The sequence below is a fragment of the Tympanuchus pallidicinctus genome, unplaced genomic scaffold (genome assembly GCF_026119805.1).
Source record: "Tympanuchus pallidicinctus isolate F22 unplaced genomic scaffold, pur_lepc_1.0 scaffold15, whole genome shotgun sequence".
Classification (NCBI taxonomy): domain Eukaryota; kingdom Metazoa; phylum Chordata; class Aves; order Galliformes; family Phasianidae; genus Tympanuchus; species Tympanuchus pallidicinctus.
Window position 1 is genome coordinate 36,545,346 of NW_026294669.1, and position 27,857 is coordinate 36,573,202.

Sequence of the window (27,857 nt, forward strand, 5' to 3'; positions counted from 1 at the left end):
CTTGGTTAACTATTTTTCAACAGTCTTAGGAATCTAGAGAGGTCCCAGTTGACTGAAAACTAACTTATTTCAATTTTCAAGGGCAAGAAAGACGACCCTAGTAAACTTAGACCTGACAGTCTCACTTCAGTGCTTGAAAAAATTATGCTGAGGGATACTGGAGAAAACACCTGACAGGCAATGAGGTCATTGATAACAGCCAACATCAGCCCATGAAAAGAAGATCCTGTTGCACTAAATTTATTTCCTTTTATGACAAGTACACCCATCTAGTGTGACCAAGGGAAGCCAGTTGACATTATTTTTTTTTATTTCAGTATAGCTTTTAATAAGTTTTATCCCAGTATCCTTCCGGACAAAATTCCCAGCATACAGCTAGACAAAAATATCATGTGATGAGTGAGCAGTTGGGTAATGGATTGGGCCCAAAGAGTTATACTAAAATAGAGTTACATCAGGCTGGTGGACAGCAACTAGCAGTGTACCCTAAGGCTCCACTGCAGGACCAGTTGTCTTTAACGCTTTCATAGATGACTTGGATGTAGGTTCTGAGCAAGTTTGTTGATGATATTAAATTGGAAGGAGCTGGTGACTCCATCGCTGGAGAGGCCTCACAGAGAAATCTAGACAAATTCAAGAGCTGGGCAATAACCAACAATGCGAAGTTTAACAAGAGCAAGTGTCACTGGATTCTGCAGGAAAAGAAGGAGCAAGTCTGGCTTTCCATACATATTGGGACGATTAGATGCTGGAGCACACTCCACTGAAAAAAACCTCAGAGTCACAGTCAAACGTGAGTCAACAGTGTGCCAAGTCAGCCCAGAAGGCCAACCATATTCCAGGTGCATCAACCACATCGGTAGCCAGTCAAGCAAAGTGATTGTTGCGCTCTACAATGCACTGGTGCAGCCTCACCTTGAGCACTATGTGCAGTTTTGGGTACCACAAGGCAAAAAGTACAGAAAACTACTAGAACAGGTATGTCCAACTCAGCCTACAGACCAAGTGTGGTCAGCCCATTCTGCAGCTAACCCCACAGCTTCACAGCAGCGAGTCTTCCCCACAGAGCAGCCTGGGCAGGTCCCAGGCACACACTCATTACTCAGCAATAACCAAACACCAGTGTGCGATTGGCATTGGTACTAACTCAAGTTATGGCAAATAACTATGCATTTTCATACATCAGATACATACAGCCCTATGAGCAGAGAAAAAATATGCACCCATGCTTCCCATTTTGATAAAGAAATTTGAGAACGAGCTTCAAGATTTCTAAAAATGATCAATTTCCAGTATATTTTCCACTCCACTTTCAGTCAACACAAATACATTTGTCTGATCATGCCTCCTTACCAGACTTCTATAACATATGTCTTCCCAGAGAAAGAGATGCCCTGCTTCACAGTCACACCTTATTCAAGTACGTATTGCTTTTCAGTAGTACTTACATTTGTGAACAAACATTTTCAGGGATGAAGTACAGGAAGAATAAAATTTCATCAAAAATCTCTGATGAGTACGTTGAGACCTCACTAAGAATTACAATCACTTCCATCAAACCAGGCTGATGCATTAGTTTCACAAAAACAAGGTCAAATATCCCACTAGTTTAATGTTTTTGTTGCTCTCCTTTATGTTATAATAATAATTTTTTAAAAAGTTTTGTTAGTTATATACATTAACTATCTTATAAATTTTATGCTGACTACTCCAAAAGTAATGCCTCCTATTTAATTATGTTGGCCCACACTATCACAGGCAGATGTTGAAATGGCAGTAGTATCCTACTGATTTTTTACAACATGGCACAAAGACTCTTGTTCATGGCTGACAAAAATGAATAACTAATGGTGACTGAAAAACAGTGTCTTGTAGCTGAGAATTTGCTCTATCAAAGCATTGCATTTCAGGCTTTGCCCTGAAATCATTTTCACCTCTGCACTGCAAACTGTACTAAGAGGTATGTGATAAGCCTGAGATGTGGTGGTTTTGTTTTTGTTTTTGTTTTTTAATGTTAATATTGCAAACACATTTCTTTTTATTCCCTCTTTGTAACATAGTTAAAATTAGGGAAGGAGCACACCTGATGTAACTGAAGTTGTAAGCCATGGATCTGATCAGCTGCGTGTGAAGCCTCTTCCTGCAAGTCATCCCAATCCTTTCTTGTTTGTTGAAGGCAGCTTGTTAGTTTCCTTATGACTTCATTCTGCTCTTGAACAGTTGCTTCCTACATAATGCACAAGAAATACTTCTGAAATGAAGACATTCTTGTACTAGGAACCCTTAAGTTTGCTTAACACAAAGACAATCATGTCTTTGTGCTAACCAATATGGTTACATGGAAGACTTAATAAGCTCACATGAATAGACCAGAAATATTTCTGTTAAAACACAATAGGAGGAATGATGAAAGAAATCTTCAGCTAACTGCAAAGAGATGAAGGCAATTAGATCTGTTCTGCATTTTTTTTAAGCAAAGGATAAGATACTACTAATAAAAAAAACTATTTTAAATGTTAAAGCTCTTATTCGTGTAAAAGCAATTGATTTTTTCCATAGGCAACAAAGTTACTTATTTAGTACGCTCTGAAGTGTTCCCTATGTCATCTCTCCAGTCCTGTGAAAGAAAGCTAATGAGATGCGCACATCATATTTTACAGTAATCACATCCTTTTCAATGTATTTCTCACCATCAGGAAACATCTTTTTCTTCTATTAGGATTTTGAAACAAAGAACACGTAAAGTAGGAAGCAAATATTCTTTGGATGCACTCTATCATTCACCTTTACACAGAAATGCTAGAGAAAGGAATTTTAAAATATCTTTACAAATATTTTTTTGTAGAGGGAAAGGCATATGTAAATTTAATAAAGTTCACCTTATCCTACTTAGTCATTTGTCCATACCAAAAAAATACCCCTAAAAGGCACAAAAAAACCCCAAGCGTAAATGATTTTATCATTTTGGAGTGGTGAGGAAGGAAGCCTGCGATACCGTGTGAACGTTGAAGAATTTACCTAAGCACTTGAATAAAAATCTCTCAAAATAAAACTACTTTACGAACATTTCAAGCACTTATGATCACTTCAAGCAATATGAAGGCCTGAACAATGGCTGCACAAACAGGTAAAAGGAAGATATAAGTATTGCTTTTGGTAGCATATGTTAACAAGGTGAAATGCTTTTCAATACAAGCAATAATTACTTTGGGTTTTGCCTCCTACATTTTTAGATTTAAAGTGATATTATTCCCGTTATTATGAAACATACCTGAAGCTGCATAGAGACTCTATGCTGGCTAAGTTGTTCCTGTAGTTCATCCATCTGCACAGTCAGTCTTTCAACCGCTTGCTGTTTCTCCAGAAATCTTTTCTCTAACTCAGCTATTCTAGTTTGACACATCTTATCATCAAGCTCATCACATTCTGCCACAGAACATACTGCAACTTCCTTCATAAAAAGAAAGAAAAATGATTTTAGCCACCAATACAAAGCATCATTTCCATTTTATGGCAATTCTGAATATAATTTGAGATGAAAGCTTAAAATTCGAGCAGATTTATTTTAAAAAAAAGAGTCAACATTTAAACTCTATAAATAAAGTTCCTGTTAAATGAAAGTTCTTAATTCTTTCTAAAATTCAGATACTTTTCCTCATGGGTAATTTTCACATGATACTTCAAGCAGATGTAAAGTAGGGAGATTTGTGACTCTACAGCACCAAATGGTTGTGAAAAGCCATGCTGACACATTTGGGGATATGAAATACATTCAAATTTACAAGTTGAGGGCACACTACCAAAATTAAACAAGGTTTTTATTTCTCTCTGTGATGACTGTTCTCTAGTTCACTCATAGGGTGGACTAGAAAGGGAACAGGAAAACAAACAGGAACAGAGTTCTTGATTTAAAATTAAACTCAAGTGCAACCAGCAATTGCAAATTAATATTCAATATACATTGAGTTTCTGTGGTGTTTAACAGCAAAACCAGAACTAAATGCAAAGAATAAATTGCTCAAATTAACAGTGCAGCTTCTTAGGAGCACTATCATTACAATTCTATTGGTAAAGACAGTACATTATATTTTAATTATGTTTTGTTCTTAATATACGAACCAATACAAGAAACAAGCTTACTTTTCAATTAAGTAAATCTTTCAAAGTTCTCCAGACAAGCTCTATGATTTTAGTCCAAATGCTTCTCTTACCAATCAATTTTGCAGCCATATATATATATTTACACACACACACACACACACACACATATATAAGCACCAGTTTTAGACTGCAAAATAGAGATATCACATCACTTAACATTTTATAGCAACGCACAATAACTAATCTATCTATATACAGCATTTTATTAAGTTACATTCTTCATTCACATAGATATTAGCACCTTTTACAAAATATATATTCTTTTACACTTAATTCAGCTGCTGGATGGATTGCTGTATCCTGGATGGGCAAATCAGCACTCCCCTGATAAATAAACAAAACAAACCACATCATGGCCATTTTTTCCAGGTACATAAGGAAAAGCATGATTATTTTGGAAATATGCTAAGCGTGATCCAGCAAGATCCACGACAAAACAACACGTGACAGAAGACTGACTTTAATGCTAAACTCCGTTGATCATACATGGTCTCATAAATCATAGAATCACCGAGGTTGGAAAATACCTCCAAGATCATCCAGACCAACCATCCACCAATCACCTATGTTTTCCACTAAATCACACCCCTCAGTACAACACACAAACATTTCTTGAACACCTCCAGAGACAGCAACTCCACCACCACTTGGGCAGACTGTTCCAATGCCTGACAACTCTTTCAAAGTTTTTCCCTAACGACCAACCTGAACCTCTCCTGGTGCAACTAGAGGCCATTCCCTCCACTTCTATCACTAGTTACCTGGGAGGAGGCCAATCTCCACTTTGCCACAACCGCCTTGTAGAGGAGGTTGTAGAGAACAGTAAGGTTTCCCCTGAGCCTCCTCTTCTCCAGACTAAATAATCTCATTCCCTCAGCTGCACCCAGTAAGACTTGTGCTCCAGATCTGCACAGCTTCATTGCCCTTCTCTGGACATGCTCCAGGGCCTCAACATCTTTCTCATAATGAGGGGCTTGAAAGCGAACACAGCGAATACAGATGGATGATCACTGGCACATATACTTAATTAAGTACAACTGCTTCAAATATATTAAACTCTCACCAAACAGAACATAAAGCAAAAAAGACATTAGCACTATTTAAAAGAAGCACCCCATAGCCTATCTTTATTTCAAATCAGCACTAAGTAATTTCTACTGACTGCTTTCTATGTAACGTAGAAAGCAATTCCATTTGTTTTAAAAAGTAGGCTATTTCGACAGATGCTATAAGAGTTTTGTTTTAAACTTAAGCTAATACAAATTTTTTAAAAGTACTGTTGATGAAGTTACAGCATGTCTTTTTCCTAATGCTGACAGCTTAGTATGTAGCTTCCTAAAAGCCTTTGCAATCCTCACGTTACATTCAAGATCTCCTGAAAGTACTAGGGATACCTCCACTGCAGAACAGAGGATAGCATGCACAAATGATATCCTCCATCAGGTTTGCTAATACACTGATTTGATACTGTTGTATATTCTTATACCAACCGCTGGAGAGCTGCTTTTTATGCAGAAGGCACTGCCTCCCTAAAGCTCACAAATCTTCACAGAGAAAACATACCAAAGCACACTCAAAAAATAGTTTCCACATAAAGCCCCAGACTGAGATAAAGTTTGTGGCAGCCATAGTTACCTTGTAGCTTTTAGGGCTTGTGAAAGCACTAGCCAACCACTTCTGAAGCAAGAAATTCCCATTAAAATATTGTTCAAAACTACGTTATTTTTATTACAAGAGAGAAAGAAAAAAGCATCCACAGCTGACAAAAATTTACTTAGGAGGTGAAGAAAGCAACCAATCAATTCAGGCAGCTATCAGTAGATGTATGCTAATCTCAAGCTATACCACAGGCTATACGTTTCTATACTTGCTAACATGACTACCCTCAGCACTCACTAAAGGGCCACCTTTAGCAGGTCATTAGCACAAACAAACCCAAATACATCAGGCAAACCCACAGATACATTTTAAAACAAGTTTGTCAACTATAGTAATGTCTATGCTGGCTTGGCATGGCAGCATTTGATAAGAACATGCTCAAAGATTTGTTTTTTTCCTCCAGAAAAGGTTAAGTATTTGAGCCAGCAAACGTGACATGAAACCAAGTATTAAAAAGTCCTGATACTGTTGCTAATCTACTATGCGCTTCAGACTGAATCTGCCATTTCATGGATCACAGCCAGAGATTCAGAAGCATGCCAAAAGAAGTTCAGTGCAGCAAAAGGTGGCACAATAAATTGAAATATTTCAACTACAGACAGCACCTGGACAAAGCAAGCCATCCATTCCATACAGTAGAGATGTTTAGATAAGATTCAGTTAGTGGGGGAAAAAAAAGCTTTTTTAAAAAAAATTTTTCCGTTATTTATATAATTTTTTTTTTTAAAGTTAATTACTACAAATGCAAAAAGTCATTTCACTTGTGTCTCAGTGGCAGCCAGCTGACAGCACCAAAGAGCTAAAACCCAATTAAGCAAAACAACCACCTGAGATACTTTCTATCTGCAGTTGGACTGAAGTGGAAACACGAGAAATACTAAGATTTACCTCTGTCTCTGTTGTTGTCTCTAGGAGGTTGGTGTCTTCAGCCTTACTCTCTACACCCTTACCGACATCACAGCCTGGGGCCATTACTGTGCGCTCTTCCTGTGGAACGTCATGCGTGTGGACAGACGAGCCCTTCCTCTTCGGCGTCTTTTTCTGCGACTGCGCGACATTGCTTTTTGCTTTGCGTTCTCTGAAGTGAGCAAACTGTGCATAAAAGATTGGAATAGATACAGGGAGAGGTAAACGAGAAAAAGGTAGCAGGACCACAAGATTAACACACTCATAGGTGACAAAGAATATCCCAGCTTGATAAAATATATACATCTGCAGAAAAACTGCTTGATCTTCTTACTTCCTACACATTCAGAACACACCAGATATCTGTGCAACTACACAAGAAATCTCACACTAGTACTAAAGACACATTTCAATACAGGTGACATGCAAAGTTTCAATGACAACCCAGAATTACGAAGACAGATTAGAAAAGGAACAAATTGTTAATATATTAGAATCATTTGGGGGTGGGGGAGTGGGGGGGTAAGAAAGCAGCCTTTCTGCAAGACAGGCAAAAACAACAACCCTTAGAAATGCATCTAAACAGATCTTTGCCAGTCTAAGCATTAAGACTAAAACTAATGGAAGTGAATCCTCACGCTCCTTCCCTGCCACCCCCTTAAGAGAATACAGCAAAACTTGTAGCCAGAAAGCAGACTACAGTACATAAATAGAAAATTAATTAAGCCAGGTCATTTTAATTTCTTCTGTTGAAGATTCAGATGCTCTACTTTATCAGACTGTCACAGCACAGTGAAGCACGAGGGATTTGTAAAGAATGTCACTGGCAGAATTTATTACCAAACTTTTCTTAGCACCTTAAACTGCTTAAAAAGGATTACCTTATTTTCAACTCTAGTATTACATTTAGGCAGCACTTCCAGGCAGCATCTCCCTCACAGCATAAGTACAGGCATCCCCCTAACAGGGGAAAAAGCCTTCTCCAAGGTGATCGGCTACAACTACATTGTTAGCATATCCGTGATGAGACAGAACAGACAGTAAAAATGACGATGGGATGCGAATTGTCAAGTCCCAATTGTAAGGCTCTACTTGCAATATAAATGAGAATGCACCGTTTCCTAGCTTGGCTTTCTTGCAATACAGCAACACCACAGAAAAATCCTGTCACTTCCTGTGGCTCAGTTAGGTTCTCTCCTTACACACGTCAATTTCACTACAGATATTTCTGTCTGACAGCTTAGCTCAACAGATATGCAGTACCTACTCTCAGTCTGCTTAAAATGCGTATTTGCTGAAAAGACACCAGTTTCTTACCAGCATTTTAAGCTGTTTGGAAAGAAAGAGCCCTTTTTAAATTGATTATAATCTGTAGTTCTCATAGTTCTTAATACTGAATGCAGTTAAAGCAAAGATTGCCAGATGCTGTATTGATTTTCCAAATAAGCAAAATGGAAAGACAGCAAAGATGGTTAAAAAAGCTGTCATGAGACGAACAGCAACCCCTGAAACCAGTTGTTAACTCCAACATTTACTGATAGCGTTACATGTCAAAATAGCTATTGCACCAATTAAGCTGATAACATGGGCAACAAGGACAGAAGAGAACCTGCAAAATAATGGGAGAGTGGAGGAAGCTGATGAAGAAGATAAACAGGAGCAAAGCAATCAGAAAAGAAACAACAGGCAGAGAGGGTTCTCATCCTAAGCATCCATCAATGACTTCACAAAGTAAGAGCAAGAAAGATATTTGGGATCAAAATATCAAGATTTTCCATGACTGAAAATCTACACAAGTAGAAAATTTTAAAATACACATCTCAAAGATAAAAAAGCAAGAAACAACAACAGCAAGATCTACTTACTTTGTCATATTCACGTGCATTAAAAATTAGGAAAACAAAGTAAGTATTGCTTATAAGTAGAAACTAACTGCTCCAAAATTCCAGAGAAATACTAGAAAGCATCTGGGGTCCAACACTGCAGATTTCTGGAAACCATTGGGTGGGAAAAAGTGTTCTTACGGCATTACCAGGTTTCCAAAGCCTTTAATTGGCTATATGAATTTAAGACTCATTCCAATAGCACCATCACATACGCAGACAACAAGTAACACAAAGTAGTGCATATGCACACGAAGAAAGTAGATGACAAGTGATCTATCCCTCACCAAAACAAGACCTCTTCATGCCCCTTTTGATGGGCCTGATTCTCGGTTTGCTTTCTAGCAGAACCACAGCAGAGAAGGGTTTACTTTTAGCTAGAACTCTCTACACCACTGTCCTGGCAGCAGCAGCACATACGGCACACCAAGCAGCTCTTAGTGCAGAAGAACACTCTGCCTTTCCACACCTACTGGTGTATCTGCACCTCACCAGTAGCAGACAAGTAACAACAGCAAGCCGGTGGCACTAGGGCAGGCCCCAAAAGCTGTCTGTCCCCACAGTGGCTCACCACAGGGCAGATTTGCACCACAGCACCCTAAGTGAGCTGGCACCAAAACAAAAAGCCCAGAACAGAGTATTCAGGTCTTGTTACATTTCCCAATTACTGCTAACAGTACTCCGTTTATTAGAATGGAAATTTGAAGAACCTGACACAATCATTGTGTAGCATCTGCCAAATGATGTCAGCTTCCAACTAAAATAGAAGTTGGGATATTTGTTATAGTTTAATGGTAGCTCCAAAGGCATTTCAGTGATAGAGTTTTTATTCTTATGTGAAAATAAAGATTCAAGCACTGCTTTAAAGAGAAAAACACATACACAAACTCTTCCTAGGTCATTACTTAGCTAAAATCCATGGATGAGAGAGGCAACAAAACAAACAATTTGCATGTCTAGGTTCAAGTAGAACCAGACACTTAGTTAGCATGACCACTCTCGTAGCAACCAATCGCTTACAATACCTGCCAGAAAAAGAACAAGGAAAAATGCTTCCTTCTGCTCTCTTACACAAGAGCTTCCAAAAACACAGGCTACCCAAAGGAAGTTCTGAGCCAAGTCACAGCCACATAGTCCACCTACATCCACATCCAACTGTGGGCTTAAGGATCTGAGGAGGATCACTGAGTACGACAAAAGGTCCATCTCCTCCAGCTGGGCCCATTAGTTAGAAGCTAGAACTCCCAAGTTCAAGCATGTAATTAAGACAAAAACCACAGGGCAAGCACAAAGAAATGCAAAAGACTAGCTGAACATACCAAGAAATTTACAGCTCATATTTGCTTTCCTGTCCCAAACATAATATCTTTGTGTTTAATAACCCCCACTAAGTACTACTTCCATTAAAAAGCCTTACTTCCATTTAAAGCCCTGGTGCTTTAAAAAAAGAAAAAGCCTTCTATTGCCCCCATTCTGCTAGATAAATAATGGAAGGCCATGATATTTTTGCAAGCAGAGGAAGCACTACACCCATTTCCGCCACTTCGTACAGTCTCCTCTCATATGGCACATCTCCATGCAGTGGCACTGAATGAGCTGCCAAGGATTTCTTTATTTCTTTTTAATGGTAAGATACAAGATATTAAACACCTTAGTTATTTAAAAATTTATGAAAAAAGAAGAACAAAACAAGTAGAAGACATCGCATTGCCTCCGCATGGAGAGCTTGAAACTTAAAGCAAGTCTCTACTATTTTATTTTTTTTTGTTCTCCCAGTGACAAACAACAGCCATACAACAGTGGGAACTAACTTGTTCAAGGCAAGTACACAACACTTTCCTGTTAACAGATACTGAATTTACAGAAGCGCTACAAAATAAACCTGAACAGAAGCCTTGCTGCAGTTAATCTAACTTCCTAATCCGAGGAAGAACAGGCATCCCACAAATCTCTCATTTTCAACATTAATGCAAGAAGCTATCATTTTATCTTTCTCTGACAGAGGGCTGTGCCCTAAAGCACTTACATGGACACAGAGTCACTGAGCAGGAGCACAGCACCTAGCTGAGACCTGTGAGACCAGGAAAAGCCTTGCTGCCTGCACAGCGCCAGCAGTGCTCCTACTGCCACCTGCACAGCCCTGGAAGGATGGTGCAGGCAAAAAGCCAGTGCAGGTAAAACAGGTACACAGCCAAGCTCTGCTCCACCACAGGGTGCAGAAAGCAGATTTCCTGGTAGGTGCCTTGCAGGAAGAGCTATGCCCCAGGTCTGGAGGAGGCCACAAGGATAGCACTGGCAAAGAGGCTGCAGCCCCTGAGGGGATGTGAGCTGCACGCAGCTCCACACCATTGCACAGCGCCTGCCAGCTCCTTCCAGCTACAGTCCCATTGCCATCCTGGCAGAGGGAGAGAAATACAGTATCAGAATACCCACACTGGAAGGGACCCATAAAAATCATCAAGTCCAACTCCTGGCTTCAAACAGGATCACCTAAAAACCAGACCATATGTCTGAGAGCACTGTCCAGACACTTCTTGAATAACAACAGCAACGTTGGTGCCATGACCACCGCCTTGAGGAGACTGTTTCAGTGCCCAACTACCCTATTAGTGAAGAACCTTTTCCACAGTGTCCAGCCTGACTCTATACTCTTGCAGCTCAGTGCCATTCCCTCAGATCCTATCGCAGGCAGCAGAGATCAGTGCCTGCCCCTTGTGAGGAAGCCATCAGCCGCAATGGGCTCTTCTCTCAGTTTTCCCTTCTCCAGGAAGAACAAACCATGAGACTTCTCATATATTTTCCTCTCTAGAACACTCACCATCTTTGTAGCTCTTCTTCAGAGGCTCTCTAATAGTTTTATGTCCTTCTTCGAACTGTGGTGCCCAAAACTACATATGCTACTCAAGGTAAAGCCACACCAATGCAGGACAATCACTTCCCTTGATTGGCTAGCAGCAGCATCGTGGTTGATGCACCCCAGACTACAGTTGGCCTTGCAGGCAGCCTGGGCACACTACTGACTCACAGTCAACTTGCCATCGATCCAAATCTCTTTGAGTGAGCTTGTTGCCAAGGGCTAGCATGCCACTGCCTCATTCAGCAGTAACTTCTGAAAGCGTACAGCAGTACCAACTCAAAGAACAGCTGAAATACCGAACAAGAAGCAGCACAGCACCACAAACCAGCTTCCTGAACAGCAGTCACCAAAACAAAGTGCAAATCACAGAATGGCCAGGATTGGAAGGGACCTCAAGGATCACGAATCTCCAACCCCCTGCCACACACAGGCCACCAACCTCCACATTTAATACCAGACCAGTTTGGCCAGGGCCCCATCCAACCTGGCCTTGAACACCTCCAGGGACATGGCATTGGTCACTCCCAGGGTTGGTGCACACCAAGCGCTGGCCACACAGGCGCACTCCGCAGCAATGTAAGGAATCGGCGACGGCGCACACAGCCCTCACCCACAACCCTCCCTCGCCCCCAGCAGCCCCGCGGGTCTCACCGGACAGCCGGCCTCCCCAGGTCCGCTCTGGCTGCAGCCCCGCCGGAGGGACGCAAGCACGGCGCCGGAGCGGCACAGCACACAACACACAGTTCCCGTTCCCGGGGTTCTCCCCTGTAAACGTATTTCGACAAACGGCAGAAACGCGAGAGGGAAAAAGCAAACAACAAACACAACGCAAACAAACACGGACCCGCAGGGCAGGGAGGAGAACGCCCGCTCTCCGCAAGGCTGCTCCCCGCGGCCTCCGCCCGCCCCGCAGCCCCAAGGCCCACAGCCCACAGAACAGCGAGGCGCCGCGCCTCACCTTAGCTCTGCCAGCCTCCAACTTGCGCGCCCGCGCCTCCTCCATCTCCTACGAGCCGCAGAACCCCACCGCTCCGCACGTCACACAGCGGCAGGCGCACAAGTTTCGGTCATGGCCGCCCCGCGGCTTTCGCCCCGCCCGCTCCCACTCAACCGGCCAATCGCGAAGCGGCAGCTGCGGGCACTGACCAACCAGATAGAAGAGGTGGGCCGGCCCGCCGGGGAAGGAAGGAAGCTGTGAGGGAATTGGCGAAAATCTACGTGCCCAGGGAGCCCGCCGGCCAATGCCGAGAGAAACCGTTATTCTCGCCCCGCCCGCTCCCTCTAACTGACTCCTGGGATTGACGGCGCCGAGCTGCGGCGCACCCTCCATTCCGACTCGTCCCCGCTCCCTCCCCCGCCAATGCCCGCCCCACTTCAGCGGCCACCAATAAGAGGCGCCGCCTGCCGCGGCGCGCGGTCAGTTTCAAACGGAAGGCCCCGCCGTGGCAGGCGGGAACGAGCGCTGCGCTCGAGCCAATGGAGACAGGGGGTGGTGGCGCCTGGGAAAGCAGCCCGCCACTCAGCGGCCGCCGTGCTTCGGGTGCATGGGCCGTGCATCCCGGCCGTGCTGTGGCGCGGTGCCGCTGCTCCACACTGCTCAGCTTGGTTGCGGTAGCTGGAGGAAACTTGCTAACGAGGGAGGAATACGGTGTTCTATTCTTTTAACGCTGAAGCTAACTAACTTCGCAGTCATCAGCCAAACCGGTAGTCTCTCCATCTGTTCAACTCGCTGAATCAGAACTAAAGGGCAACGCGAGAAAACACGTGCTTTAAACACATTTCCCACCCTAACTCAGTTCAGAGGTAATCTGTTGTTAAAAAACTGGCTTTTCCTTTCCAAGAAGCCTGGAAATGAAAATGCGTGTGGAAAGAATCACAGAAGATAGCATTCCCAGAATCAAAGAATGCTCTGTGTCAGAAAGAATCCTAGTCCCAACCTTCTGCCATGACTGCTTGTCTCCATCATCCTCTAGCTTGTTTACAAGCTCCCCTCAATTACTGCAAGATCTCAATAGGTCTCCCCAGGACCTTCTCCAGGCTGAACAAACACAGCTCCCTCAACCTTTCTTCATAGGAGAAGTGCTCCAACCCTCTTACAATCTCTGTGGCCGTCCTCTGGACCCACTCCAACAGCTCTGCATCCTTCTTATGCTTGGGTCCCGAGCCTGGATGCAGTACTGCAGATAAGGAATAAAGCATTCTGTAGCAATCTCTTCAGTCTGTTCGGACATGTTATTTCTACGTAAATATGTCACCATAAAACAAAAAGAAATAGAAAGAAATAGGAGAAGAAAAAAAAAGAAAAAAGAAAAAAAAAGAATGAAAAAAAAGAAAGAAAAAGTAGACCAGTGAACTATACAGGGATATTGGACAAGAAAGTGAGAGAAGCTCCTGAGACAGCGCCTAGCCACCTCCTGCCCTATTAACCCTTGGCTATTTTCCCCCAGGAGCATTTTGAGATGCTGTGACTACATAGCCAAGAAGCTAAGTTCCTTCCCAGTCACTGCTAGAAAAAGTGAGAGCCTGAACTATGAAATTTCTCAGTTTAAGAGCTTGAGTTGTTGACACATTTCGAGAAGAAAAAGGAAATTGGAAAGCTTGGAACAAATAATCTTCTTAAAAGAGAATACGTCATGGCGTTTATCCTGGTAGTTGTGTCAAATTAGATGTGTCGCTTGAATAGATTTGCTTTAAAATAAATTACTGCTTTTACTTATCACTGATAAAACCTGATTAAAATAACTAATAATAACCACATAACTCACGTTTGTTTAGTTGAAAGCTTTTTGGTTTATTTGTATTTATTTATTTGAATAACTAACTTGTGCTGTATTTCCTTATATTCCTGTATGTTATAATTTCAGGATTTCTAGTGCTAGTCTAACTAAATTGCCCCCAGAACAGCAATGTTTGAGAAAGCCCCTCTTGGTTAGGATGTCAGCTGTTCAGTAGTCTGTCATCACCAGATTCAGAGCACAGAATTCATGTTTTGTGCTGCTGGAGCAGCTTTGCCACATGCATTTTCTGCTGGGGCCTCTCCTACCTGACAACTGTAAAAATTGTAGAGGTTGTTTATAACTTACCTCAGTTAGCAGTAGGACTAACAATGCTGTGTGAAGGTCTGTCAGTCACGATATCTTACTCAGAACACCAGGAGCAACCTATCTGCAAATGAATGGGCAGTATTTACAGAGACTAGTGGTTTGTCGTTGTCTTATAAAAAGAGTTAATCATAAGAATAATTTGTTTCAAACTGAATTCACTGTTTTTGAAAATAATAGTAAAAATAAACATTGCACGTTGTTATATGACAATGGCGTTGAATAACTCTAACTGTAAAACATTTTTACCCATATATTTAGCATACAGTGAAGAAAGTTGTTGGGTTTTTTTGTTTTGTTTTGTTTTTTTTTTTTTTTTTAACAATATTTACAAACAAAAAGCATCCTCCTAGTCTGTTGAAAATGGTCTCTAACAGAGGAACAATGACAGCATTAGCTCATCCATGCAGGATAAGTCATTGTAGCACTCTGTAACCACGTAAATGTCCTATAAATTCACTGAGAGATACAGTCAGCCTTCGGTTCTGCTTTTGATGTCAGCAAGTATGCTGGTCCCCACCACAAGGGAGTCAGGAATTAAGTTAAATGTCTTCAAGATTTCTTATCTTCCGCTGCACGCTCCAAAGTGCAGCATGAGAGCTCTTGGCTGTTGAATTGCAGCATTACAATTGGCAGAAGGAGACAACTGATTGGAAGGAAATTACATGTACTTGTCCACTAGTGAATTTCTCTTCATGTGTTTGTTTTTTGTTTTTTTTTTTTTGTTTTTTCTCCTTCTTTTAACCCTCTTAAAAAAACAAATAACTTCTAAGACTGAAATTATAAAAAGTATAACCTGTGGAACCAGAGCACAGGAGTTTATTGTCTCCGATATTTCTAGGTGTGTCTGTTTGGTTCCTTCTCTAGTGTGTTTTAGAAAATAGTAATTAAAATCAAGGCATAAAGTATCAAAATCAATAAAAGACATCATAGAAGTGTAATCCTGGTTTGGAGCTCACCATCTAATCCATTCCTGTATCTGGAGAGGGATCTGATCCACCTGCAGTATTCATCACAACTGCTTTTGTATATTGTTTATAAACATATTCTGTGAAAGCCCATTCTGTGAAAGCCCTTTCTTAGCAGCTCCATCACTTGTCATATTGTATAATTAAGAATTTTTTTGCTTGTTTTCAACAGGTTTTCATTTTCCTCATTAAGCCAAATGTTTCTTGCTTAGTCTTTTCAGGCAGTAAAAAAAATTGACTCTGTCCTTAATATTCTTTCATTTACATCGCTCACTGCCTCCATCTCATCATTTAATTAGTAAATTAAACAATGCCCTTTCTTCAAAGTCTTTCTCAGATCTTGTATTCTGTAAATCTACCATTGCTACCATTTTTTCCCTTGGAGTTCTTTTCCCTCTGATGCTGCTGTGCCTAAAATTAGACACAGTGACCTCAAACTATGACTTCAGCACTGCTAAACAGAGCAGAATAATTACCTCCTGTGAGATGCACATAATACTCCTGTTAATATTTTTCAGAATTAAATTTGTCTAGTTTTGCTTTTTTTGGATCTTCTTTTCAGATCCCTAGTTCACAATGCACAGTAACTACAGAAACACCTTTTGTACAAGATCCTTTTGTGTGTGGCTGGCAGGCTACAGGCTTCAACCTTCAGCAGATTGAAGGTGTCCCTGTAGTAGAGATCCCACTGTGACCAGAGCATCCATAAGTTCTGGAAAGCATTTTTTAGCAGACATTAGATTTTCTCTGGGACACTGTCACGTTGAGCAAAGGTTTCTCTTTCTGTCCTCTAACAGTCATCTCTGTTACTTAACACTCTCACTAAATTTTTAATTAAATACTTCAACAGGGCTGTTTTTGTCAGCCTTTCTTGTTACCCTCTATTGCTATTGCAATGAAGGGTTTAGAAACTTAACTTCTAGGGGATACTTAAAGAAACAATTGGTGGTAAACATCTGCTCAAAATTCCTCAGTGATTAGAAAAGTTACTGTAAAGCCCCATCTGGGCAGGAAGCAACAGTTACTACAGCATCAGTAATGACTAATAGCAGGCTTGTTGCTATTGTGCTTGTCTGCAGACACCAACTCAGCTCTTACTTTGCAACATCACCGCCTGAATACTGCTGCCAACTCTGGTCACTGAGTTACAGAAGAAATCATGAAATAGGAAAGTACAAAGAGAACTCACTAGGAAAAACATGAGGCATACAAACAGACAGATAAACTAAATCTGATGGAAAGTGTAGCTGTTGAATAACCTTCTGTGAGTGGCTGATAGTGGAGTTCAAGAGATAGATATAAGAATCCTCCTTGTGGACACTACTGCTATGCCCTCCCAGCCTCATTCTCTTGACCTGTGAAATCAAAGAAGGAAAATTTGCCATTTGAGGAAGAAGGGAATAGATTCTCTAGCTTAGAGAAGTGACATCTGAGCAGGCACGTGATGATTCAGGAATATAAGCCTCAAGCTGTAAGCATAAAGTGCATGGAGAACGGTAATAAACTATGTTGTATAACAAAAAAATTTGGAAATTTAGATTTAAAACAATCTAAATGTAAACCTTTTCTTTGTTTCTTTCTTTGCCTAGGTAAACTTCCATGCTTAAAACCTTTATTTGCATAACAAGGCCCATTCTAAAGTTAAGTTACCTAGGCAACTCCTTATCAAAGATTGTTGCAGATGCCAAGAGGATAAAGGGATAAAAAACATGAATTAAAGTACAAAAAACATGCTCAGATTTTTTTTTTCTATAAGCCACAGACTGATGGCAGGTGAGAGTTTTCTGTTCTGCCTCACTGCTCTTAGCTGCACAAGTGAACCAAAGCAAGCTGATCCCCACATCTAGCAAGCTGCAGCTATATTTGAAACCTCCACGTCACAGTTGTTATAATCTCACCAGTGTCTATCTGCCTGTGTACTTTTAAGGACAGATTGTACACACATGCTGTGGGGTCACAGCTGGAGGAGATGATCTCTGCTGCTCCCACATAGCCAAGTAGAATTGTCTGTCTGCCCCTCCAGCTGCCTGCAGGGGCTCAGCTGTGGCTTTGCCGTGGCCTTTGAATAAGGATGGGGTTGTAACTTTGCTTTCCTAGAAGCAGAGAAGAGAATCTGTAATTTGGTTTCTTTCCCATGCCTTAGCATTGGTTTTATTGCTGTTGGTGATAAATGTTGCTTTGCTTTTCATGCTGGAAGGAGAAGGCACCCCAGAGACTGCTCAGGAGATGGTAATCCAAAGGATGTCACAACACAACCACTTCGCTGTTTTACTCACCCTATGATCAGTTCCAGCTATTCTCATTAACTCGTTTTTAAAATTTTTAGATTACTATCTGATCGTGAAAATCTAGATGAAGGACCATGTCAAAGTGAATGGACCCTTAATAGTCCAATAGGTATTGTTAAGATGTATCAATCAGTCAGATCATAATCTGACCTTTGGCATTGGGTTACATTAAATATGTATGTATCCAAAGGTTTTGTCTTTTTTTCCCCCCCCCCATCTCCTGTGCCCTGTGCTGGGCATTTGCTTCACAGAGGGTAAACAAGTACCTGCACCTGGAGATTAAATTGTTTATGCTGTGGATTGGCATTACAAACTTAGCAACCAAAGTGCAGGAACTAATCTGAAAGGTATGTAGAAGACCACACTAACAACACAGAGGCTTAGAGACACTGCCAGTGAGAGGCTAGCAACCATTACTATAGCAAACCATTAGCAAATACTCAAGCTGACTGACAGTTATGTGGCCATCACAACCTGCAGCACAAAAACACATTGAGAGAAATAGCAACAAGATCTGTGTCTTTGTTATGGTGGCACACATCTATATGAATTTTTACCTGACAGTGAAATTGAAGCATTTATTTTCTTCTCTCATTTCTCACAGTCTTGGATTTTGAGTTTTATTGTTGGTGGTTTGTTTTGTTTCATTTATTATTTGTTTGGTTTTTATTTTGCTAATAAAATTCTTCTATGAAGATTTAGAGTGGAGTGGAAGAAAGGAGCACTGAGAACTTACCTACATTTGCTTAGCTATTTAATATGCTCATGCCTGCCTGCTCTTTCAAAAGACTACTACAATGACAGATCCTTCAGTGTTGGATCGTGTGGCCCAGCTAAAATTCAAACTCCTAGAAAAGGTAAGTTAATAATTCTACAGTGGTCACCTTTGCTTTGCTTTTTTTACTACAGGCATTTAAGTATAAACACTGTGTCTTAATCATATTTTTACTGTGAAACAAAAAGGACCTGCAGCCAGCTGAGAACCTTGTTCAGCATGCAAGCTGAGGCAGAGCAAGTTGCATTTGTAGAAATGATTGTTTAATATACAATTAAAATTTAAAATAGGTTTTCCAAAGTGGAGTAGTTTGTCTTAGATGTGGCAGTAATTTGAGGACAAAGCTTTCTCTAGTAGGGAAGTAGGTAGAACTCAGGAGCCAAAAGTGTGCTTGTGCTAAGGAAAAGCTCTTCAATTCATAGATCAGGTGGGCACAAAGTCCATCTGGTCCCTAAAGATCAGAAAGTTGAACATAACAGCATGACTGTTTGGGAAAGAGACCTGCCCAAGCAGGGCAGAGCCAGAGAGGGTGGGTGGGTTCAACCAAATGTCCAGGTCCATCATGCAAGCTTATAAAACTAAGGAAGGTCCAAAGCCAAGATGGAAGGCATCTGCAAGTTGGAATCAGAGTTCCTGAAACCCATGGCTAGTCATAAGCTTGGCACTGCATGAACTGGAGACCAGTATTTATTCAGTATAGCTTAGACAGGATCTGAAGACCTAGAGCTGAGATTATAAGGACACCCCAGCATGTGGGCAGAAGATGTGAATGGAAGTTCCAGGTGAGGCTGGTTTAAGACTCCTAGTGCACTGAATACCCAGAACTCTGGAATCAAGCTCTCTGTATGTTTTAGCTCTCTACCCTACAAAGTAAGTGATGCATAAGTCTCCTGATTCACTGTGCTGTCAGTTCCTATATCTGAGATGGCCAGACCAGCAGGAAGCATGATTACTCTTTTGCTGAGAGTAAATTTATAGTGAGACTGTAGCAGAAATTCTACATCATGGCTTGAAACAGTAATCAAGCACCTGGCTGCAAGGCAGGGCCAGCCCATGGTAGCTCAGGTGCATGTAATATGCCTGAGTGGCCGAAAGGGGAAGAGCCAGGAGCTGCCCATTCCCATTAAAGGGTTGGCAGTGGAGGTGAGGGTATCTCTAGATATCTCCATATACCTGAGGTCTTCTGGAGGTAAGCAGCTTTTTTCTACCTTATTTCTCTGTCTACTGCTGTTACGTTTGAGTAAATCTTCACTTTCTGCAGCCTGGAATTTTGTTGCTCTGCTATTGTTGTTGCATTTACAATTGTGTTTCATGAGTCTGTTTGTAGTTCTGCGGGGTTTTTTACTTCTTACAGGCCTTGCTAGCTGTGACTTAGTAGAAGTGTCCCTTATTTCTACTTGTGATTTATTTTCTCTATCCCAATCCCACTTGAATTGTTGTGAGCTTTTCTGCCTAACTCACAGTTGGTTTTCTGTGTGTTTTTTTTTCTATTAGAGATTAGAAAACGAACAGAAGAACCTAGAGAAGATGGAGTCACCTCTTCCTACAGCAAGTAAGAGAGAAGCGTTTGTTCTGGTTACGACCTTGAAATGGAAAGGGCTTAGGGATGCTTTCAGTCATGAGTTCCTTGATAGATCACACTGGGTGATTCTATATTCTCTCTAAAAGCTACTACAGGCCTCTGGCTCTGAGTGCTTTGAGGCCAGGAGTCTCAGTAGTTGGAATTTACTCTGTCTCAGCTTCTGTGATAGGGACAATTTTTGGTGGATGAGAAGAATGAGCCATAGTGAAATCAATGCTGTCTTTGCTTGGCCCAGGCATCTAAATCTGTATGTAGCCCTGGGGATCAGAAGTTACAAATGTAAGTTTCAGTGAAGTATGAACAACAGTGATGATCTGTATATGAATGTCAGTCCTAACCAAGATGGTACATTTTAGAGGAATCTCCTAAAATATCTTCGAGAATTAATCTCATAATGTAAATGTTATAGTAATCTTATCCTTGCAATCCTTTAAGAATATAATGTTTTTTTCCTCCTTTAGGCAACAGACGTGAGGATATGCTTCAAAGTGCCTTGAAGAAAAGGAAAAATCTCCTGCAGGAGCTTAAGGTAAAAACAGTACTTGTCAAGCATGACTGTGTAAAGTGTCTGGTTTAATATAATGAGCATAAGAGTAGAATTTGAAGGGTGGAATCTCATGCTATTTTAAGCAAGCACTGAGAATTTTCTGTGAGAAGTGTGGTTTTCACTAGAGAGATGAGGAGAGGCTGGTGGGAAGCTGAACAGGACTTCCTCTACATCAGCACATGAAGCCTGTACCCACATCAGTCACCTAGTGCATTGATTCTATTTGTTGTAAGCTGCTATATCATAAACTCTCTGGATTCCAAAATGCAATCAAAGGACTCTTTAATGTTGCCAAAATAGGAACAACTATTACTTAAAATCATATGTAGAGAGGATCAAGTATTAATGAAATATTTTACTAGACTTCCAGCAATTTGTTCTTCACTTTTTTCTACTCTCAATTGTACTGAAAATTGTATACCCTCAAGATATGCAGGAAGAAACACTTTGTTTTCACTTGTTCCAGCTCTGACATTCCTTCATGCAGCATTCACTTGTGGTTTGCCTGTTACGCAGCAGTTTCTGCAGGAGTGTTGTAGGTAGAAAAGCTGTACTCTGCTGCAGACTCCCAAAGGTTTGGCCTATTTAATCTGATGAATGCAACAACACTGCCAGCCTTTCTGTGACCAGATTTTCTTCAAAGAAATTACCTGATTTTGCAGGAGCAGCACCTTCTGGAGGAGCTGTTACGGCCTTCTGCACCAGCTGGGGGACAGTATAGGAACTACAGTGCTGGTCTCCCACGCATCTACCAGATACCTTTTCCAGCATCTCGAGCTGAAACACCTAGGATTATCCAACAGACGGTAAGGATTGTCGCTCCTAGGAAACACTGGACAAATCCTGCACTGACTTCTCCATTTTCTTTTCTTATCCAGATGCCTCCTCAGCCTGCTACGATCATCCAGCAGCTCCCACAGCCACCCCCACTGATAGCACAGATCCCCACTGCCCAGCCCTTTGCACATCCTCGCTCAGGAAGCATTAAAGAAGGTACCATTCACTAGGACTAGCTGTCAGGTCCCACTACCAGGAATACCCAGAAAAGGTACCAGCTGATACTCAGAAAAGGTGCCGCTGCAAAGGAAAGAGGTCAGGGGGAGACCTTTTCCAAGCATTCAAGTCAGTGACATGCTCTGTCACTACCAGGACTGTGGGAATTGCACTCTGCAAAAATAGAGATCAGTTCTCAGAAGTTTTTGGACAAACTCTTCTTGCTAAAACAAAAGAAATGGTACGATAAACTTGGCAAAGCAAAGTTGAGCTGTCAGAAAACCTGAGGGAATTAAAAGCTGCTCAATCCAAGACATTGAGTGTACCAAGGTGAAACTCATGTAAATGGATGATTCTAAAATTCACAAATAGGCTTTTAAAATCCATTTTTTATTCTTTTTGTCCCAACTTAACCTGCTGTTCAATTTCCTTAGAGCAGTGTAGACTTAAAAGTGCTGAGTTTGGGGGGAAAAAAAGCAGAACAACTGACAGTGTTTCAAGTGTAGTGCAGTGCCAAGAATGAGAGGTTTTTTTTCTAAACGTAGATGCTACTGTGAAATGATACCTGAACAAAAACTTGGGTTGACTTCCCTGGATCATCCCTCGGTCAAAGGCTTTCTTCTATCACAAAGAAAAATCCAGTTACTGAAGTGCTATGTTTCTCAACTATTTCTTAGCTTAAATGGCTGGATTTATTCAAATAGTAGTTTATTTTTGTAAATGAACTAGTCCAAACACATGCATGACTTTTCTGAAGTCGATACATTTAAAATATCTTCGGTATGATTAAAAAGAGTTCCTTTGCTTTTCTTCCTCTCCTCCCCCCCACTTAAAATACAAAGGATGTGTATTGTGCAAGTAATTACGATCCAGCGTTATGTTGAGAGTCCACTGCATGTGCATCACATCCACTTAAGGTGGCACTGCAATATTGTGTAAAGCTGAGGAAGCCTCCAATGTGGGCAACAATGATCTTGAACCAAAGCTGTGGAGAGTGCCACATGGCTCCAGTCCATGCTGGAACAAGTGAGAGTTTCAGTGCACAGCTGTTTTCCAGCCTGCCAGTGACTGCATCTACAGGGATGGGCTGACAATGGAACTAAAGAAGATACTCCTCAACAGCAGCTTGCTTGTGAAGGGTGGGGGAATGGGAGATCTGGTGTGGATGGTCTTATTCATAGACATTAATTTTGCGCCATCTGGGCACGTAACGATAATGTTGCCATGTGCTGTTTTCAGCTACTGCGTCTCAGCTGCATTCATGAGTTTGCACCTTAGAGAGCAGTTCCCACTGAGATACCCCTGTTGCTAATAAAGCTCTTACTTTCTTCCTTTGGATGACTTCTTCCCAGATATGGTGGAGATGATGCTGATGCAGAATGCACAGATGCATCAGATCATCATGCAGAACATGATGCTGAAGTCTCTCCCACCGATGACGTTTGCACAGCCTGCCAGACCCAGCTACCCACTGCTTCAGCACACACAGCAGGTAGTGTTACTGTGTCCAAAGGGCATCTTTGCTCATGTGGGGCAATAGTTATCCTGGACTATGTGAGGACTGGAAAAAAAAAAAAAAATTCTGCTGCCCATGGTTTCCTGGAGATTTCACATAAGTCCTTACATGTTGCTAAGCAGAACTGCAACGGAAAATGTTTCCCACACCAGTGCAAACTGGATTCAGTCTGGCTCTGGAATGCATGTACTAACAGACATAGAAGAGGCCTACACTGAGCATCTGCTGCTGCACTTGGGAGCCTAACTCCTGCTGACTATTGCTGAAACATCTGGTACAGCGTCTGTAATGGTGTCCCCAGGTGTCTTCAAAACCCCAGTAATTCACCTCTAGTCAGCACGTAGCTGTATGGCTCAATTTCTGCCTGCTCACTGCGGGCAACAGGGGAATACTTGCTACAAACCCTGTAACTAGTGAAATTGGACCTGGTGGTTCAAAACCAGCTGGAGCTGAAGCTCAAATTTTTGTGGTCATACTTGATTGGCTCTAGCCATTGTCTCACTGTAAATTGGGCATGCCCAACCTGCAGTCTGGGCATGCATTCATTGCTCAGCAACAAGTGAACCACCGTTAAGCTGCTGACACAGCAGTGATAGAAACCAGGGAGAGCAGTGCTATGCAGCGTTGACTCAAGTGATGGCGAATGATTTTATGCATTTTGATACATTGGCTAAACCCAGGGCTTGGAACAGCGAAGAGTGTGCAGCTATGCTTTCCATTTTGATAAAGGAATTAGAGAACAGGCTTTAAAAGAATTGCAGAAAAGGATTCATCTATTTACGTTTGCAACTCCGTTTTCAGTCAATATGAGTACATTTTTGGGCCCCTCACTGCAAGAAAGATATTGAGGCCCTGGAACGTGTTCAAAGGAGGGCAACAAAGCTGGTGAGGGGTCTGGAACACAGGCCATATGAGGAGAGGCTGAAGGAGCTGGGAATGTTCAGCCTGGAGAAGAGGAGGCTCAGGGGAGACCTCATTGCTCTCTATAACTTCCTGAAGGGAGGCTGTAGTGAGCTGGGGGTCGGCCTCTTCTCTCGTGTCATTAGTGATAGGACCAGGGGGAATGGCTTCAAGCTGCGGCAGGGGAGATTCAGGCTGGACATGAGGAAGTATTACTTTTCGGAAAGGGTGGTCAGGCACTGGAACGGACTGCCCAGGGAGGTGGTGGAGTCACCGACCCTGGGGGTGTTCAAGGAAAGACTGGATGTTGTGTTGAGGGACATGGTTTAGTAGGAGCTGTTGGGAATAGGTGAACGGTTGGACTGGATGATCTTTTAGGTCTTTTCCAACCTTAGTGATTCTATGATTCTATGATTCTATGATTCTATTACCTAGAAATTTTTGGAAGGGAAGTGTAGAGCTGCAATCAAATGTTCGACTGAAAAATCTGATTGTGTCTTCTTACCAAACTTTCATAATCCCTATCTTACCAGAGAGAAATATCCTTTGCTTCACAATCACAACTTGTTCATGTCATGACATGACACGATGTGCACTATTATTGTCAAGGATGGAGTACAGGAAGAGTAATAGTTCATAAAAAATCTCAGATGAGCACCTTGAGGCCTCACTAAGAATTGCAGTAATTTCCATCAAACCAGAGTGATGCATTAGTTTCACAAAAACAAGGCCAAATATCCCACTAGTTCTGCTTTTGTTGCTCTCTTTAAAAAAAAAAAAAAAGAAGATAGTTTAATTTTTAATATTTTTCTTAAAATATTTTGTTGCTTATATATTAACGATATTGGATGTATTACAAAAGCTACTCTGAAAGCAGTGCCTCCTGTTTTATGATGTTGGCCTATGATGTCAGAGGTGAATGTTGGCAGTGTGGGAGAAGAGACTCAGCCTTCCGCCAGTATCCTGTCACTGTTGTTACCATGTGACAGATAGCAGCAAGGTGGCACTCTGACAGAATGGTGTCTGTCATGGAAGTACACCTGACATTGAATTCCTCCATGTGCAAAAAATGGCACCCACTGACGTTCATCAACACTTGCTGAAGGTTTATGGAAACCAAACACCGGATGTGAGCACAGTGAGGGTGGTGGGTAGTATGCTTCAGCAGTGGCAATAGTGGGTCACCTCTGCTGGTACAGATTTCTATGAGCGCAGCACGCAGGTTCTTGTTCATCGCTGGAGAAAATGAATAGCTAATGATGGTGACCATGTTGAAGAAATGTTTTATAGCTGAGAATTTGTCCTGTCAAAGAGTGTTATTGTGCTCTTTGTGTCTGTTGTAATTTCTGTGGAAATAAATAGGAGGCATTACTTTTAGAGCAATGTATATGTGGCCCAAGACAATTCCTGTTTGCTCCATGCCGACCAGACAAGCCAAAAGGTTGGATGCCCATGCTGTCAATCGATGACTAGCAAAGTCAAGAAGGACAGGTTTTACAGATATTTGTATTGAAATCCTCCTAGGGTTTTTTCCAAAACAAACCAAGTACTTATCAAACGATAGGTAATTTTGAACATATCCTTAGCTGCACAGTTCCTACGCTATTTTTAGCAGGATGCTGACTAGCTCCTTAGTCATCCTAAATGCTTTGGAAAAATGTATTTCTACTCTCTACTCTGAAGCATTTACTATCAAAGCAGCAAGGATTGTTCGTCTTTAGGGACTGGGGATATTTCTTGTCTTGAAAAATCTTCCCTTATACTTTTTCAGCCTCTCCGTTTTCAAGCTGACCGTGACTTTTCCCGATGTTGTAAGAGAGATTTCTGTTCTTTTTCTTGGAAAACCAAGGTAGTGAGACAGTAAGAAAGCAACTCCCATACTTCTGCAGTAGTTGCCCAGTTCGTTCACACCTTTCTTACCTGCTATATGCAAGGGCAATAAATAGCTTAAAAGCCCCTGTGGCCCACATTAAACTGTGGGGTGAAATACAATCTTCCATAATCCATCCCTGTGACCTGTGCAACTGGGAGCTGACAGCTTTTGCACCTGTTGAGACCAAATGTCTGCCTGAGATGGAAAGCCTTTGGCAGCAGCTGCTTGCTCTCCTGCTTCAGGGTACTGACATCCTGGGGGCCAGCACCATCACAGCCAGCATGCAAGTGATAGATTTGCTATGGAAATGGAAGACAGCTTTGGGATTTCCTCAGAAGCGTCAGAACTGTGCTGAGCATCACCTCAGATGAAAGGGAGGCAGCAGAGAGACAGAGCATGTCCCTACAGTCTCCAGCATCCTTCCTAGGGCCACCAAAACCCCTTTGCTTATCTCCATCAAGGACCTGCAGCTCACCGCTCCTGTGGCTGTGAAAGCAGATCGTCCCTGGCTGTCTGCAGTGCATCACCACCACCACTACTCTCCTCCGGGGCTGGCCCTCCGTGCCATGCCTGCTGGGCTCCCGGTGCCAGGTGAGGGACTGCCGCCTGCATCCTCAGCCCAGTGTTGGACCAGCAGCGTGCTCCCAGCTATGCAGATGTAAGTTGTTGGATTGCTGTGGCATGAACTGTTCAGCCTACTGAGTAGGGGCTGCCTACTCTTTGTATTCAGGCTGACATTCCCCATGGGATTTGTATTCTTACAACACTGCTGAGATCTTCAAGTTGAGGTGAGTAGATTGCTCCTCCTAAGACTCACTTGCCTGAGCCTTCCCTGCACCTGGAATCTTGTCCTGAGCTATTTTCTAGTGCAAGTAAATGACACCACGGCCTGGTGCTTGAATGAGCACATGAGCAGACCCACTGCTCAGTGACCCACAGCCTACTAATGCCAAGGTGTTGTGGCTTAACTGGATCTGAGCAAAGAGCACAGTGTTCTTGCAATCTATGTCATGAGGAGACAGCAAAAAAGGCATGGAAGCAGCAGTATTAGGAAGTTCTCACATGCTGAAGCTGGGACTTTCTTCAAAGGCACTGTGTAGAGCATGACTGGGTGGCTGGGGACTTTGGGACAAGGAATCACTGCTTTTATGTCTATGCTCCATCTTTACCAAAGGCTTAGTGAGCAAAAGGAAAGGATAGAAACACATCTTCTGGCATGGGGAACCTACTGCCATGAGTATCTGTATGGCCCTCTTTAGCATGGGATTTGGACTCCTGAAAAGATTCTTTACTGAATGGAATTGCAGGGGCTATACATTTCTACCCCTTCCTCTTTTACATGCTTTTGTAACCTCTGCTGATAATGAGCTCTTGGCTCCTTCCAGTATCAGTGCAATGAGCTGTTGCTTAGCTGTTTGCAGAAATCAGTAAAATCATCTCATCACAGCTTTTAAGCTGCCTTTTCCCTCTTCTTCATGAATTATAAGATCCTACACATCTTTATTGTTTTTATGCAGCTGTGACAAGCGTGTGTGTTGGCTATTACCAAACACAAGGTCATTTTTCTTATTGCAGGTGGCCCACCTACTGACAGGATGTGTTCCTCTGAAGGTGGACAATTGCATTGCTGAGTTCAACCTGCTTTTGAGCTGTTCCTAAATAATCTGACGGTCTGTGCATCTGCAAATCATCCATACAGTAAATGAGCATAGAAAGACTGGAGATCGACAGAACAAATGTACCACATGCCTGTAGTCTTCTCACCCCTTTCTGCCAGTGCAGCTGCTTCCTCTCATATGCCAAACCCAGAGCAACAGCAGACCTCTCTTTTGCCTCTTTCGAAAGAAC

The 27,857-nt window shown here is 42.1% G+C and overlaps 2 protein-coding genes across 14 annotated transcripts in view; one reads left to right on the forward strand and one right to left on the reverse strand.

The window, feature by feature from the left end:
* PCNT (pericentrin) overlaps positions 1-12,562 on the reverse strand; it is a 94,701-nt gene extending 82,139 nt beyond the window's left edge. For 6 of the 10 annotated variants that reach the window (XM_052674521.1, XM_052674518.1, XM_052674522.1 and 3 more), the window contains exons 1-5: positions 12,425-12,562; positions 6,709-6,912; positions 4,435-4,485; positions 3,272-3,451; positions 2,084-2,227 (exon numbers count right to left, since the gene is read on the reverse strand). In XM_052674521.1, coding sequence (XP_052530481.1) covers positions 2,084-2,227; positions 3,272-3,451; positions 4,435-4,485; positions 6,709-6,912; positions 12,425-12,469 — 624 coding nt within the window. In that variant the 5' untranslated portion in view covers positions 12,470-12,562. Of the gene's footprint in view, positions 1-2,083; positions 2,228-3,271; positions 3,452-4,430; positions 4,486-6,708; positions 6,913-12,424 lie in introns of all 10 variants that reach the window. The other 4 variants (XM_052674524.1, XM_052674523.1, XM_052674515.1 and 1 more) reach the window with 3 other exon arrangements.
* A 5,693-nt stretch (positions 12,563-18,255) lies between these two features.
* CUNH21orf58 (chromosome unknown C21orf58 homolog) lies at positions 18,256-27,724 on the forward strand. 4 transcript variants are annotated; one of them, XM_052674550.1, is made up of 8 exons: positions 18,264-18,680; positions 20,093-20,150; positions 20,642-20,709; positions 21,390-21,533; positions 21,606-21,720; positions 23,073-23,212; positions 26,471-26,667; positions 27,585-27,724. In XM_052674550.1, exons 1-8 carry the CDS (start codon positions 18,621-18,623, stop codon positions 27,598-27,600), a joined length of 798 nt encoding a protein of 265 aa, XP_052530510.1. In that variant the 5' UTR covers positions 18,264-18,620; the 3' UTR covers positions 27,601-27,724. The 4 variants fall into 4 exon arrangements, with proteins under 4 accessions (XP_052530509.1, XP_052530510.1, XP_052530513.1 ...); XM_052674549.1 differs by having other exon boundaries at positions 18,256-18,680; positions 21,390-21,720; XM_052674553.1 differs by lacking the exon at positions 18,264-18,680 and adding an exon at positions 18,864-19,380 and having other exon boundaries at positions 21,390-21,720.
* Positions 27,725-27,857: the final 133 nt, after the last annotated feature.